Genomic DNA, 14,636 nt, shown 5'->3' on the forward strand with positions numbered 1-14,636 from the left:
TGGCCCTCGCTTTGTGCACGAGGGCATTGTAATGCTGAAACAGGAAAGGGCCTTCCCCAAACTGTTGCCACAAAGTTGGAAGAACAGAATAATCTAGGATATCATTGTATGCTGTACACTCTAAAAATTAGGGGTTCAACAAGGGTTCTTCTAAAGTCCTTAAAGTTCTTTGAAGAACCTTAGGGTTCTTGGCACTGAAAGTTGCCCCCAAAAGGTTCTTCCAAGAACCCCATAGGAGGTGTGGTTCATCGAGGAACCTCCTTAGTTGGTGGGGGTTCTTGCAGGAACCTAACTGCCCAACTGAAACATTTGGATTTGAAAGGACATCAGGTGCAGGCACATAACTACATTTTTAAAGATCTCCTCAGTTGAAGGTAAGGTTTGTCCGTTGTATGATCTAAATTGATTTTGTTTTTTCCATTCACATTTACCACAAAAACCAAGGTATGAATACTGTTGTGTGCATGTTTTGTTAAACATCTGTATAATTACTATTTTTTGGATTCACAGACTTCACCCTCCCTACACCTCTGATGAAAATAACAGGAAACCTGTTCGATCACCATGCACTGCAAAATCATTATGGCTATGGATACGGAGAACATCAACACATTAACATCAATACACCAGAGGATATACCCATTTGACTTGGGGCTCTGCTGGGAGTTTACCTCATATTTTGATTTTTATATTCTGCTTTGCCACTAAAATCATTATAAAAACTGACAGCTAAAATATTGTGTTATTGTCATGGGTATTATTATTATTAATAATAATAATAATAGGGGGGGATAAAAAATTTACCCCAAAAGGTTATTCAAAAGGTTATTTGAGGATCCATTCAAAGGGGTTCTTTGAAGAACCCTTTTAAAGGGTTATTCAAAGAACTTATAGGGGTTCCCCCATAGTTTCAATTTGAAGAACCCCTAAAGAATCCTCCAGGATCCTTTACTTTTTAGAGTGTACCTACCCAGAATAACTTGCCAGACAGTCACTTGATCCTCACTGCTTGTCACGGATTCTGCCGAGACTGCCCTTCCTTCTGGCTCGGGCAGGCTTCGGCGTTCGTCGTCACCGGAGTACTAGCTGCTGCCGCTCTATGTTATATGTTTCTATGTTCATTTGATTGTTGCCTGTTGTTGCACACCTGTTCCCTATTATGTTAGTTTCTCTTCCTATTTAACCTGTTCACGTCCACTGTTTGGTGTGCGTGTTTATTTGATTGTACGAGTGTCATTTTGTGAGTGGGTTTTGCTCCTCCTTTGTTGTTTTGGAGGGTTTTGCTTGTATTTCTTTACTACTCAGTAAAGTGGTTCTTCATCTCATTCTGTGTCCTGCGCTTGACTCTGGCCTACCGCATTCTACCGACATTCGTGACAAAAACACGCACCACTATGGGGTCACCATGGAACGAGTATTCCAGACAATGGAATGATGGGAGAGAGGTGGTATCCCGTCACCATCTCCAACCAATCACCCACCTACAACACTGGTCACCGCTTCGCCATCTGGGTCCAGTGGGATTCGGCTCTCGCTCCCGAGGGCATATGACGGAACACCTGCCGGGTGCCAGGGATTTCTCCTCCAGGTGGAGCTTTACCTGGCCACCATTCACCCGGCGCCCTCGGGATACGAGAGCGTGTCTGCCCTCATCTCCTGTCTATCGGGGAAGGCGCTGGAATGGGCCAACGCCGAGTGGGGAGGAATAGACGCAGAAGTACTGTCCGCTACGAGGACTTCACACGCCGCTTCCGGGGGGTATTCGATCATCCACCAGAGGGGAGAGCGGCGGGTGAACGTCTGTTCCACCTACGACAGGAGATGAGGAGCGCGCAGGAGTTTGCGCTGGAATTCAGAACTTTAGCAGCCAGCGCGGGATGGAATGAGAGGGCCCTGATCGACCATTATCGCTGCAGCTTAAGGGAGGACATCCGTCGGGAGCTGGCCTGCAGGGACACCGATCTCACCCTGGACCAACTGGTGGACATGTCCATCAGGTTGGATAACCTGTTGGCAGCCCGCGGACGTTCTGATCGGGGGCCGTCCATTCCATCTCCCAGCACCTCCGAGTCTACCCCCATGGAGCTCTGAGGTGCTGCGGTTAGGGAGACGGGGAGAGGGACCGTCCCCTGCACCAACTGTGGCTGCAGAGGACACACTGCTGGTTGGTGCTGGGGAGGGTCCTCAGGAGGTCGAGGCAGCAGGCAGGGCACTGGTCGACCGTCTCAGGTGAGTAGGCACCCGACTCACCCAGAGCCTCCTGTTGCTAACTTGTGTGTAGATATTGTTTTTCCAGAAGTTTCCCCCCCCCCCCCATTCCCAGCATAAGGCGCTAGTAGATTCAGGCGCGGCTGGGAATTATATTGATCGGCAGTATGCTCGTAGTTTAGGGACACTTCACCTGTCACCTCAAGTTTCTTTTTTGTGAAGAAGAAGGATGGTGGTTTACGCCCGTGCATTGATTACCGTGGCTTAAATCAGATTACCATCAAGTACAGCTATCCATTACCCCTGATAGCTAGTATGACGGAATCATTGCACGGGGCACGCTTCTTCACAAAATTGGATCTCAGGAGCGCGTACAACCTAGTGCGTATCCGAGAGGGAGATGAGTGGAAGACGGCATTTAGTACCACCTCTGGACATTATGAGTATCTTGTCATGCCATACGGGTTAATAAATGCTCCATCAGTCTTCCAATAATTTGTGGATGAGATTTTCAGGGACCGGCACGGACAAGGGGTAGTGGTGTATATTGATGACATACTTATATACTCCACTACAAGGGCCGAGCATGTGTCCCTGGTGCGTAAAGTGCTTGGAAGTCTGTTGGAGCATGACCTGTATGCTAAGGCAGAGAAATGCCTGTTCTTTCAGGAGCCCATCTCCTTCCTAGGGTACCACATGTCCGCGTCTGGGGTGAGGATGGAGAGTGACCGCATTTCGGCCGTGCGTAATTGGGCGACTCCAACCACGGTAAAGGAGGTGCAGCGTTTCTTGGGGTTTGCCAACTACTACCGGAGGTTTATCCGGGGCTTTGGTCAGGTAGCGGCTCCCATTACCTCGTTGCTGAAGGGGGGACCGGTGCGTCTGCGGTGGTCAGCTGAGGCGGACAGGGCTTTTAGTCGCCTGAAGGACCTGTTTACCTCAGCTCCAGTGCTGGCTCATCCGGATCCCTCCTTGGCCTTCACGGTTGAGGTAGACGCATCCGAGGCTGGGATAGGCGCTGTACTTTCTCAGCGCTCGGGCATGCCACCCAAGCTCCGCCTCTGTGCTTTCTTTTCGAAGAAGCTCAGCCCGGTGGAGCGCAACTATGATGTGGGGGACCGGGAGTTGTTGGCGGTGGTCAAAGCCCTGAAAGCGTGGAGACGTTGGCTTGAGGGGGCTAAACACCCTTTTCTCATTTTGACTGACCACTGCAATCTGGAGTACATCCGAGCGGCGAAGAGGTTAAACCCTCGCCAGGCAAGGTGGTCCATGTTTCTAACCCGTTTTGTTTTCTGCTAAGGCAGATGCTCTGTCCCGACTGTATGACACAGAGGAGAGTTCCGTGGAGCCCACTCCCATACTTCCGGCGTCGTGTCTGGTGGCACCGGTGGTGTGGGAGGTTGACGCGGGCGTTACGTAGCGAACCCTCTCCTCCCCAGTGTCCAGAGAGTCGTAAGTACGTACCGCTGGAGGTCCGCGATCGTTTGATCTATTGGGCTCACACGTCACACTCCTCTGGTCACCCTGGCATCGGTCGGACAGTGACCTGTCTTAGTGGGAAGTACTGGTGGCCCACCTTAGCCAAGGACGTGATGGTTTATGTTTCCTCCTGCTCGGTGTGCGCCCAGTGTAAGGCTCCTAGACACCTGCCCAGAGGGAAATTACAACCCCTACCCGTTCCACAACGACCGGGGTCTCACCTATCGGTGGATTTTATGACTGATCTTCCTCCCTCTAGAGGGAACACAACCATCCTGGTTGTTGTGGATCGGTTTTCTAAGTCCTGTCGCCTCCTTCCTCTACCCGGACTCCCTACGGCCCTACAAACTGCCGAGGCCCTTTTTACACACGTCTTCCGGCACTAAGGGGGGCTTGAGGATACAGTGTCTGATCGGGGTTCCCAGTTCACCTCAAGGGTTTGGAGGGCGTTCATGGAACGGTTGGGGATCTCGGTTAGCCTTACCTCAGGTTTTCACCCCGAGAGTAACGGGCAGGTGGAGAGAATTAACCAGGAGGTGGGTAGGTTTCTGAGGTCGTATTGCCAGGACCGGCGAGGGGAGTGGTCGGTTTTCCTACCCTGGGCAGAGATGGCTATAAACTCCAACCGCCACTCCTCAACTGACCTCACTCCTTTCCAGTGTGTGTTAGGTTATCAGCCGGCCCTGGCACCGTGGCATCAGAGCCAGATCGAGGTACCTGCGGTGGACGAGTGGGTTCGGCGCTCGCAGGAGACCTGGGACGCTACACATGAACGCCTGCAGCGGGCCATCAGGCGTCAGAAGGCGAGCGCCGACCGCTACCGCAGTGAAGCCCCGGTGTATGCACCGGGGGACCGGGTCTGGCTCTCGACCCGAAACCTGCCCCTTCGCCTGCCCTGCCGGAAGGTGGGTAGGCGGTTTGTGGGCCCATTTAAAGTCCTGAGGAGATTGAACGAGGTATGTTATAGGTTACAGCTTCCTATTAATTATCGTATTAACCCCTCGTTCCATGTTTCTCTCCTCAGGCTGGTGGTAGCTGGTCCACTCCAGGAGTCTGAGATACGGGAGGTTCCTCCGCCCCCACTGGACATCGAGGGGGCACCGGCGTACTTGGTCCGTTCCATCCTGGATTCGAGGCATCGGATGGGGGGCCTGCAGTATCTCGTGGAGCGGGAGGGGTACGGTCCGGAGGAGCGGTGCTGGGTTCCTAGGAGGGATATCCTCGATCCCTCCTTGTTGAGAGAATTCCATCATCCCATTCGCCCCGCGCCGCGTCCTCCTGGCTGTCCCCGAGGCCTTCCTTCTGGCTCGGGCAGGCTTCGGCGTTCGTCGTCACCGGAGTACTAGCTGCTGCTGCTCTATGTTATATGTTTCTATGTTCATTTGATTGTTGTCTGTTGTTGCACACCTGTTCCCTATTATGTTAGTTTCTCTTCCTATTTAACCTGTTCACGTCCATTGTTTGGTGTGCGTCAAGGGGGGGTACTGTCACGACTTCCTCCGAAGCTGCCTCCCCTCCTTGTTCGGCCAGGCTTCGGCGTTCGTCGTCACCGGCCTTCTAGCCACTGCCGCTCCATATCTCATCATTCCATTTGTCTTGTCTTGTCAATTACACACACCTGGTTCATATTCCCCTCATTAGTACGTGTTTAAGTGTTCCCTCTGCCCCCTTGTCCTTGTGGGTGATTGTTCATTGTGAGGATTAGTAGCTCGGTGGAGCTCAGTATTTTGTATTCCCGGGGTATTTTCATTTACATTTACATTTTAGTCATTTAGCAGACGCTCTTATCCAGAGCGACTTACAGTTAGTGAATACATATTTTTTTTATACTGGCCCCCCGTGGGAATTGAACCCACAACCCTGGCGTTGCAAACGCCATGCTCTATCAACTGAGCTACATCCCTGCCGGCCATTCCCTCCCCTACCCTGGACGACGCTGGGCCAATTGTGCGCCGCCTATGAGTGTCCCGGTCGCGGCCGGCTGCGACAGAGCCTGGATTCGAACCAGGATCTCTAGTGGCACAGTTAGCACTGCGATGCAGTGCCTTAGACCACTGCGCCACTCAGGAGGAGTGTGCATGTTTTCCCAGTGTGCATGTTTGTTCCAGTGTGCCTGTTTTGCGCACTGGACTGGTTACGCTGGATTACGGAATAAACTCGGTATACTGTGATTTACCTGCGCCTGACTCCTTCAAATCACGCATCACAGAATCACCCACCCAAACTATGGAGTCAGCGGGAGAGGAGCGCATGCCTGGAGTCGTGGCATGGGTCCAGGAGCATTCAACAATGCTAGCCAGCTTGGGAGAAGCGATAGATCTGGTTCTCCAGATCGTCCAACGCCTGGAGAGGATAGGACCCAATCTGTCGAGACCAGCTGGGCAACTGGATCCAGCCACCCACACCCCAGCACCCAGAGGGATCCATATATCCCGACCACGGGAGTTTGACGGGACAGCTGCTCTCTGCCAGGGATTCCTCCTCCAACTGGAGCTCTACTTCTCCAGCATCAGCCCGGCCCCATTGGAGCGGGAGAAGGTGTCCGCCCTCATCTCTTGCCTCTCGGGGAAAGCCCTGGAGTGGATCAATGCGGTTTGGAATGAGGGAGGAGCCGTGTTGGACAACTACGGGGAGTTCGCTCACCTCTTTCGGGCTGTCTTCGATCACCCGCCCAAAGGTCGAGAGGCGGGCGAGCGGCTGGTCCACCTGAGGCAGGGGACGAGGACTGCGCTGGACTTCGCCTTGGAGTTTCGGACTCTAGCAGCTGGGTCCGGGTGTAACGAGCGGGCCCTTATCGACCACTTCCGGTGCCATCTGTGAGAGGAAGTCCGAAGGGAGCTAGCCTGCCGGGACACCATGTTGTCCTTCACGCAACTGGTGGACATGGCCATCCGTTTGGACAACCTGCTGGCAGCCAGAGGACGTCCTGGAGGGGGTCTACCCGTTCCAACCCAGCCGACTCGGATCACGAGCTGATGGAGCTGGGTGGAGTCGCGATCCGAGAGAGCGGAGGACGACAGCGCCAGTGTCACTCTGGTGGAACAAAGGGACATTACACCGCACAATGTCGTCAGCGTTCTTTTGGGTCTGGAGGCGGCAGGCAGGGCACTCTCACATCACCCCAGGTATCGAACACCCACACTTGTTCAGAGCCCTCTGCTGCGCACTGTACCCTACCCATCCACTTTCCTGATCACATTGTAGTTCCTCAGTGTAAGGCGCTAGTCGATTCAGGCGCAGCTGGGAACTTTATGGACAGGGCATTCTCACACAGGCATTTCATTGGTTCCCCTATCCATTCCACTCCCCATCAGAGCACTTGACAGTCGACCATTAGGGTCCGGGTTTGTTAGGGAAGTTACCGCACCAATCACCATGGTTACCCACGAGACTCATTGCAAGCGAGTCACGTTTTTTATCATTGAGTCTCCTGCTTTCCCTGTGGTACTAGATATCCCTTGGTTAGCCGTTCAAAGTCCTGAGGAGAATCAACGAGGTTACCTATAGGTTATTACTCCCCCATGATTACCGTATTAACCCCTCGTTTCATGTGTCTCTCCTCAGGCCGGTGGTGGCTGGTCCGCTCCAGGAGTCTGAGGTGTGGGAGGTCCCTCCGCCTCCTCTGGACATCGAGGGGGCCCCGGCGTACTCTGGCCGTTCCATCTTGGATTCGAGGCGTCGGGTGGGGGGCCTTCAGTACCTTGTGGAGTGGGAGGGGTACGGTCCGGAGGAACGGTGCTGGGTCCCGGTGAGGGATATCCTCGATCCCTCCCTGTTGCGGGATTTCTACCGTCGCCATCCGGCTCGCCCTGCTCCGCGTCCTCCTGGCCGTCCCCGAGGCCGGGGTCGGCGCGCTAGTGGAGCTGCGCGTCAAGGGGGGGGGGGTACTGTCACGACTTCCTCCGAAGCTGCCTCCCCTCCTTGTTCGGCCAGGCTTCGGCGTTTGTCGTCACCGGCCTTCTAGCCACTGCCGCTCCATATCTCATCATTCCATTTGTCTTGTCTTGTCAATTACACACACCTGGTTCATATTACCCTCATTAGTACGTGTTTAAGTGTTCCCTCTGCCCCCTTGTCCTTGTGGGTGATTGTTCATTGTGAGGATTAGTAGCTCGGTGGAGCTCAGTATTTTGAATTCCCGGGGTATTTTCCCCGTGTGCATGTTTGTTCCAGTGCGCCTGTTTTCCGCACTGGACTGGTTACGCTGGATTACGGAATAAACTTGGTATACTGTGATTTACCCTCCTGTGCCTGACTCCTTCAAATCACGCATCACAGTGGTCCACAGCACCTCTTCAGATTATGTGCCAAATGGCACCCTATTCCGTATATAGTGCGCTATGGGCTCTCGTCAAAGGTGCACTATGTAGGGGATGGGGTGCCATTTAGGATGTCCTCCAGCAATTTTTGAGTTGGTCTGATTGGGATTAGTGATGTCTTCGGCCTCCCCCCTTGCTCGAGGAACAATAGTGGGGCAATAGAGAACAAAATAGGAATCCCCCCCCCCTCCACCACTTGTGCCATGTCATGAGGATACCTGGACCACCTATTGAGATGTGCCTTTTGTTAAGTAAATCAAGTGATAAATGAGCTGAAAAGCAGACTGGAGTAGTTTAAGCCTGAGCCCCTCTATCTCTAATGTCATTAACCCCCCAGGACAAATTATCCCTTATACCTGACCAGGTGACAAACAATCACTCTGCCATGACTCACACATACAATTAGTCAATGAGATTCATTAAGGTTGTGTTTGTATTCAGGCTCCATGTGAATCAAGTATACATTTTATTGTCTCTTCTTGAGCCTCTGTTAACAGGGCCATCACCAAAGCTGCACACACACGACACGCCCGCAGCTGACCCAGGGAGGGAGAGGGAAAGCAGCCAGGCAGCTGACCCAGGGAGGGTAGGGAGAGCAGCCATGCAGCTGACCCAGGGAGGGAGAGGGAGAGCAGCCATGCAGCTGACCCAGGGAGGGAGAGGGAGAGCAGCCAGGCAGCTGACCCAGGGAGGGAGAGGGAGAGCAGCCAGGCAGCTGACCCAGGGAGGGTGAGGGAGAGCAGCCATGCAGCTGACCCAGGGAGGGAGAGGGAGAGCAGCCATGCAGCTGACCCAGGGAGGGAGAGGGAGAGCAGCCAGGCAGCTGACCCAGGGAGGGAGAGGGAGAGCAGCCAGGCAGCTGACCCAGGGAGGGAGAGGGAGAGCAGCCAGGCAGCTGACCCAGGGAGGGAGAGGGAGAGCAGCCAGGCAGCTGACCCAGGGAGGGAGAGGGAGAGCAGCCAGGCAGCTGACCCAGCCTGCTGGGCTATACTCCTAATGCTAATGGGAGGCAAACAGCCCCATTGAAATGCAGAGCCTGGATGTTTTCTTAAGGTAATATTGGGGCAACGTAGAAACGGCCCACATTGTCAGAGTGAAAGGTCAATTTGATGTTAGTCAGCGGGAACAGTGGGAGTAGCTCCCTACAATCGGGAATAGTTAGATTTTCTGCTTTAGTGACTGACTCCGTCTTCCTGTATGAATATGAATGTGCTCATTATTACTTATGCACACAAATGCATGGCCAGAATGTTTTCCATTGTGGTATCAGATATTGGACTTTAAAGCACCTTCATGTGCTTGAGAGGAAACCAAGCAGTGGATTATAAAAATTCTAGTAACGTATTTTCAATTCATGCTTTTGCATTTATACTGTTCACATTAAACATACTGTACACACAGACTGTCTTCTCCTATCCTCTCCAATTCAACCGGGCAGCTAGATGTTGAAATTCATCAGATAAAGAGAAGCTGGAAACCTCTCTCAATGCTTATTCACATTTAATCACCATGGCACTGGACCATTTTCTTACCTTTTGTTATCCCATTGAGAGGAGCAACCGCCCCCCGGTCTCCCATGCACTCGGCCCAGCATCCTCCTGTCCCAAATGGCACCCTATATAGTGCATTACTTTTGACCAGAGCCCCCATGCACTATCAAATCAAATCAAATTTGATCCACTATATAGGGGATAGGGTGTCATTTGGGACGCACACCTGCTCTTCGTCAACCCCTGGCTTCCCCAGCAGCCGCAGTCACACGGAATGAATGGAGCAGACTCTGGAATGTGGACATACAAAAGGAGGAATGTCATTTTGCTGAGTGCTACCCCCCCAAACCCAATGCACGCACACGAACAGGGGTATATTCTTGGGGAACATGGGTATATTGTTAGGGAACGGGTATATTGTTGGGGAACAGGGGTATATTGTTGGGAAGCAGGGGTATATTCTTGGGGAACAGGGGTATATTGTTGGGGAACAGGGGTATATTGTTGGAGAACAGGGGTATATTGTTGGGGAACAGGGGTATATTGTTGGGGAACAGGGGTATATTGTTGGGGAACAGGGGTATATTGTTGGGGAACAGGAGTATATTGTTGGAGAACAGGGGTATATTGTTGGGGAACAGGGGTATATTGTTGGGGGAACAGGGGTATATTGTTAGGGAACAGGGGGATATTGTTGGGGAACAGGGGTATATTGTTGGGGAACAGGGGTATATTGTTGGGGGAACAGGGGGATATTGTTAGGAGCATAGGATCCCTATTGCTGGGGGTTTAAGATACTGGGTTGTTTTGACTGGATGAGATGCCCTGTTGTGTTCGGAAACTCACTTGACTAACAGATAATGACCAAAATGGCCTCTGGTTAACTATAAGATTTCTGTTAGGGATTCTGGTTAACTATAAGATATCTGTTAGGGATTCTGGTTAACTATGAGATATCTGTTAGGGATTCTGGTTAACTATGAGATATCTGTTAGGGATTCTGGTTAATTATGAGATATCTGTTAGGGATTCTGGTTAACTATGAGATATCTGTTAGGGATTCTGGTTAACTATGACATATCTGTTAGGGATTCTGGTTAACTGTGAGATATCTATTAGGGATTCTGGTTAACTATGAGATATCTGTTAGGGATTCTGGTTAACTATGAGATATCTGTTAGGGATTCTGGTTAACTATGAGATATCTGTTAGGGATTCTGGTTAACTATAAGATATCTGTTAGGGATTCTGGTTAACTATAAAAATAATAATAATAATAATATGCCATTTAGCAGACGCTTTTATCCAAAGCGACTTACAGTCATGTGTGCATACATTTTTACATATGGGTGGTCCCAGGGATCGAACCCACTACCCTGGCGTTACAAGCGCCATGCTCTACCAATTGAGCTACAGAGGACCACATTGAGCTACAGAGATATCTGTTAGGGATTCTGGTTAACTATGAGATATATGTTAGGGATTTTGCATGAGTAAGATCAGAGGCAGATGAACATGAATAAAGAGAGGGAAGAACTTTTTAAAAACAGCTGCTTTTTCTTTGAACCAAGCCCCTCAATAGGCTACTCAGCCATCGGTAGAGGGGTCACACACACGCGCGCGCGCGCACACACACACACACACACACACACACACACACACACACACCTTCATCTGGCATGATCTAAGCGTGCTGGCTAATGTCTCCTTTAATTATGAAGCGTCTGACAGACAGCAGTGCTGCTTTGGCTGTGATTGAACCTCAGGCCTGGAGAGGAGAAAAGAGAAGAGAGAGTGGTGGTGGTGTCATAGCAGACTGTCTGTCAACCTGTGAATGAGATGTCCCTGCCTGCCCATGCATCTCCTCCGCCTGCCATAGCCCCAGTACCCCACACTACACACCCATGGTTCCCAAATGGCACCCTATTCCTTATGTAAAGTAGTACAATGCATAGGGAATAGAGTGCCGTTTGGGACGCAGGCCTAGTACTCCACTACACACCCAGTTCAAGACAGGCAGACATACTTAGAAAGCAACCAACCTTCTCCCCGGCAGTGTCGCTTTACCTGTGTTTGTTGCTGTCTGAGGCCTTTGAGGACAGGGGATCTGAGGACAGGAGATTTGAGGACGGGGATCTGAGGACAGGGGTTTTGAGGACAGGGGATTTGTCATTTGTTTGAATGTGAGTCTGAGTCGCACACAGGGCAGCGTATGTATCTGCCATTCTACAAGTAATGATGCAGTCAGTGTGGCTACAGTGTAGAAGTGGTCCACAGTGGAATTCAGAGGGTAATTGGGATGAAATTTGGTAAAGGTTTGGTGGAAAGATAAGTGGAGGTTTTGCAGAGTAACACTTCTTGTTACTAATACACAATAAAGTTTGACATTCAACAGAGACAAAAATATTATGGCGACAAGTAGGTCTATATGGCTGGGTTTACACAGGCAGACCAAGTCTGATCGTTTCCCACAAATTGGTGTTTTGACCAATCAAAACAGATATTTTGCCAATAACTCCTGGTTTTCTAAACCCAGATCAATGTGCGTTTTGGCTGCTGGAGAACGCAGTGGCAAAGGCTTACTTAACGTCTGGTCCATGCTCCACCCCGGGCGTTTTGTGTTCCCAAGTCTTTCTCAGGAACTCGCAATTCTGGCTATCCACTGGGGGAAAATCTCAGTTGTCTACTCCTCGCGTCCTCTTTCCTCTCTACTCGCCTCCTCAAAATCCATTGGAGGAGAAGGTCAGAGGGGCGGGACCTCTGGCTTTCTTCTCCAATGGTGCTAGGAGAGAGGACGCGAGGAGTGTGCAATTGAGATTCTCCCTGGGACGTTGCTATGCGCCTAACATCTGAGCTGTAGCACGCACAGTGTCCTGTCTGTAAAGCAACCGCTGTGTGCTGAAGACTGCAAAAACTTTGGGTCAACTCTACTTTTCCTCGTCGGAACTGAAGTCGAGGTGGATGCAACTTTAAAGACGAACATTGTGAAAATAAGTTTGGCTGCTTATTTAGAAAAGTTTGAAACAAATGTTTTGTTGACTGCTTTGTGTTTCTATGGGAGAGTCTGGAACTAGAAATACATGCTGAAGACAAGAAACTGATACTTTTTTTGCGCTTTTTTTTGTGAACTTTCCGATAATTTTTTATTTTGTCTTAGTTGTTTAAAGAGGCCCAATCACGGCTATGAATGAATAATCCAGTTAGTCAACCAACTTGCTAACTTTTATAACTTTCGTTGCCAGCGAAGTTGAAAGAAATCAGAGTCTCCATGAGGAAATTCAACGTGCGAGTTGAAACGCTGTCCTAGTAATAGCTTACAGCTGAGCGTCTTTCCAGTGTTTTTGCGTTGCGCCTATATTTTAAACTTTTATTTAACCGACTCAATGAAGACAATGTTAGTCTTCTCTACGGTTTACACATTTGCCGTGCTGTTTGTTTCGACGAAGGCTGAGCCCAAGTCGACAAGCTGCAATGAAGTTAGGGCTGCGTACAGTTCCAAAGGCTTCAACGCCAATGATGTTCCCAACAAAGGAATACACGGTAAATTTGCCTTAAATCTTGTTCATTTGTTATTTCAACGGTTTTTATTTAAATTAGGCCAGAACCATATGTTTTGTAAGTTTGTTCGTCTGTCATTTATGTTAGGTGTGTAGCCAACTGTCTTGTCTTTGCATGAATATCATTGTCACATTTAAAACTACAATGTTAATCAAGTTCACTTGTAACATTATCATTTAACAATGTAACGTTTGTGTAACACGCATCTGAAAATAACTTGATAGCCTAAGCCTATGTCAAACGTATCTATCTTTCTACAATCTTTTACCAAAGTTGAATGATTCACTTTATCAATCAGTGATCCTAGTATTCATGACAGATTTTTATGACTTGACTTAAAAATAACTAAACTCACAATCCCCCTTACTCCTATAGGCTAAACTTCCATAGCTGTTGTTTTTACTGGGCCTTTATTCCACAGCAAATATAAACAGCAAATACTTGCCTCGTTCATTTAGGAAACACTTTTTGCTGATTTTAAAACAGGAACTAAAACAATATACAAACTCTGCAGTCCAGTACAAGCAACAGACCTTGGGTTATTTCCTGGCTTCCGAAGTTGTGTCTTTGCGGCCCTTATTAGCCAACCTGCGGTGATTTGGAGGAAAACTGGGTCATGTATTTGACATTAGAAGTCAATTTAGAGCATGCCATAGTCAATATATCGGTGTAATAGTCTATTTGATGTTTTTTTATTTGTTTGTAAGATAGACATGTAAGTTAAGACTAGACGTTTGGGGGGTAAGACTAGACGTTTGGGGGAGAAACAAAAACCATAACCTTAATATTTTTAAATAGTCTATAAAGTCGTATTATTTATGAGAGTGACTCTATGAAGTGAACCCTCAATGGGCTAGACTTTTAGTTAATAATCAGTATAGTTTGACTTCCAATTGGAAGTAATTAACATTTTGGAGTAGATTCTAAATGGCCGTACAGGGGAACAGCGTTGGGGGCGCAAAGATATTCCTCCCTGTGCCCCGCATACTTTAAATACCACCCTCTCTTGTCCTTTCCCGTTTCAGTTTTTGGTCAATTTCATGTTTTGACAATGTGTTGGAACTTTAAGTACATATTAGATTAATGTAATATGTTGAATGTAGGTTTGGTCTCTTCTCCTTTTCTATAGAAGTAGGTAATAGATGTCATAGTATCTAGATCTTAACTTTTAATAGACATGGTCATCAGCATAGAATTAGGAATTAGATAGGATTTCTATGGTCATCAGCATGTTGGTTCTTTGCATCACCTAATAGTAGGATTCCCTCTATTCATGTCCCTTATAGAAAGCCCCGTTTTGTAACTGGAACTAACTAGCCTATAACCTATTTTTACTATGTCTGTCTTTTTCCTTCACCCCAGGCCTTAGATTTACATTACATTTTAGTCATTTAGCAGACGCTCTTATCCAGAGCGACTTACAGGAGCAATTAGGGTTAAGTGCCTTGCTAAAGGGCACATCGACAGATTTTTCACCTAGTCGGCTCGGGGATTAGAACCAGCGACCTTTCGGTTACTGGCACAACGCTCTTAACCACTAAGTTACCGCCCGACGGAATTAGATGAATTAAAGCGTTTTCCT

The 14,636-nt window shown here is 49.2% G+C and overlaps 1 protein-coding gene across 1 annotated transcript in view; it reads left to right on the top strand.

Moving 5' to 3' along the window:
- Positions 1-12,309: 12,309 nt before the first annotated feature.
- Positions 12,310-14,636, top strand: part of gpc4 (glypican 4) — a 56,821-nt gene continuing 54,494 nt past the window's right edge. Inside the window, exon 1 of the mRNA XM_041842969.2 lies at positions 12,310-13,036. Within this exon, the coding sequence (XP_041698903.2) occupies positions 12,880-13,036 (157 nt within the window). The 5' untranslated portion in view covers positions 12,310-12,879. The remainder of the gene's footprint in view (positions 13,037-14,636) is intronic.

The sequence above is a fragment of the Coregonus clupeaformis genome, chromosome 2 (assembly GCF_020615455.1).
Source record: "Coregonus clupeaformis isolate EN_2021a chromosome 2, ASM2061545v1, whole genome shotgun sequence".
In the NCBI taxonomy this organism is placed as follows: Eukaryota; Metazoa; Chordata; class Actinopteri; order Salmoniformes; family Salmonidae; genus Coregonus; species Coregonus clupeaformis.